At 44.8% G+C, this 1,434-nt stretch overlaps 1 protein-coding gene across 1 annotated transcript in view; it reads left to right on the forward strand.

Moving 5' to 3' along the window:
- Positions 1 to 1,434, forward strand: part of LOC102752939 (nuclear autoantigen Sp-100-like) — a 259,961-nt gene that overhangs the window by 7,717 nt on the left and 250,810 nt on the right. The window contains exon 5 of the mRNA XM_015561852.1: positions 1,165 to 1,227. Within this exon, the coding sequence (XP_015417338.1) occupies positions 1,165 to 1,227 (63 nt within the window). The remainder of the gene's footprint in view (positions 1 to 1,164; positions 1,228 to 1,434) is intronic.

Below are 1,434 nucleotides of genomic sequence, written 5' to 3' on the forward strand. Positions count from 1 at the left end.
TGAGAGTCTGACCAGGGGCTGATCCTGGAGGAGGAGCTCTGACAAGAGATCCTGGGCCCAATAACCAAGACAGAGGAATGGGAACCCAGTGTGTCAGAAAATCAGATTAAAAGATGATGCTGACCTGGAGGTAACTGATTTAGAGAGACCCTGCAGGAGAAGATGAGTGTGGGGCTGTGAAGGGCTAAGAACTATGGTCCCAAGGTCAACATCAGAGGAGATATTCTGGATGATGGTAGAAGAAGGGACTGATTTAAATGTGGGAGATGCTGTTCAAGAGCAGAAATAGTCAAGAAGATGGGCAGTCATATAGGGAGGGAAGAGAGGAAGTGGTAAGATGTGCAAGAGGGGATGTGAGTATTTTGAGAGACAAAAGGAGGGAAAATGAAAGATAAGAGAAAGGGTTAAAGGACATAATAACAACAACCATATTACTAAGAGCTCACTTATAGACCATTTACTCTGGCAGTTGTGGGCTTAGTGCTCACAGCTGCCCTTGGAGAGAATTATCAACCTCTGTTCATTTGTAGAAAAGGAGACTGAAATCTCAGAGGCCCTGTAGTGGGCCTGGGGTCAAAGAAGTAAGATGAACCCAGGCTTTCTGAACCAGAACTTGTGTGCTTAACCCTATAACACATCGAGATAACCTCATGAAAAAGACAGAATTATGAGTCAAAAGAAGGGTAACGTGCAGAGAGAAAGATACAGAAAGAAGAATATCAGGAGCTAGAGAAAACATAGGAGAAGTAGACATTGAATCTCATAAAAAGGCCAACAAGACAGAGAAACAGACATGTATATGGAGGGTGTGGTGTGAAGGAGGCTTGGATAAGGAGACATGACTTTGTAGGAAGTCAGATAAGTCTACCAATCAGGAGTATACCTGGCAACAGAAACAGATTCTGTATGGCCGTGGGTGACAAGCAAAGCCATTGCTGGTTACTAAGAGGCTTGTGGATTATCTCAGTGAGATGGCCTGGCTAAGGACAGAGGGCAGCTGATGGCAAGAGTTGGATGGGATCCTCCAGGTCCAGATGGGCTCTGTATTGATACCTGGGGGAAGGGATCTTGAACTCCAACTTTATAAAGACTAAATTGGATTAGGGGAGAATGGCATAGCCCATATTTTAATTAATAAAATAAACTTTTCATTTCTTCCCCCAGGAACTGGTGGTAGTTCATATCCAAGACTGATGTGGTTAGGCCCAGATGCCTGGAATTACAATGGTCTGTTCCTGTTGACTGTTCTGTGACACTTTGTTGTTCTTGTCTCATCTGGCAGGTGCTACGGTGCGGGAGGGGAGAGCAAGGGGGATGCTTCTTTTTAGTACTAATTGCCCAGAATAGTCAGTCTTTGCATTGGCAATTTCTCCAAAGATTTAGATAACAGAGTTTTCATTTTTTTCTGGTTGCCTGGGGCGGGGGGGGGGGGGG

The sequence above is a fragment of the Myotis davidii genome, unplaced genomic scaffold (assembly GCF_000327345.1).
Source record: "Myotis davidii unplaced genomic scaffold, ASM32734v1 scaffold370, whole genome shotgun sequence".
In the NCBI taxonomy this organism is placed as follows: domain Eukaryota; kingdom Metazoa; phylum Chordata; class Mammalia; order Chiroptera; family Vespertilionidae; genus Myotis; species Myotis davidii.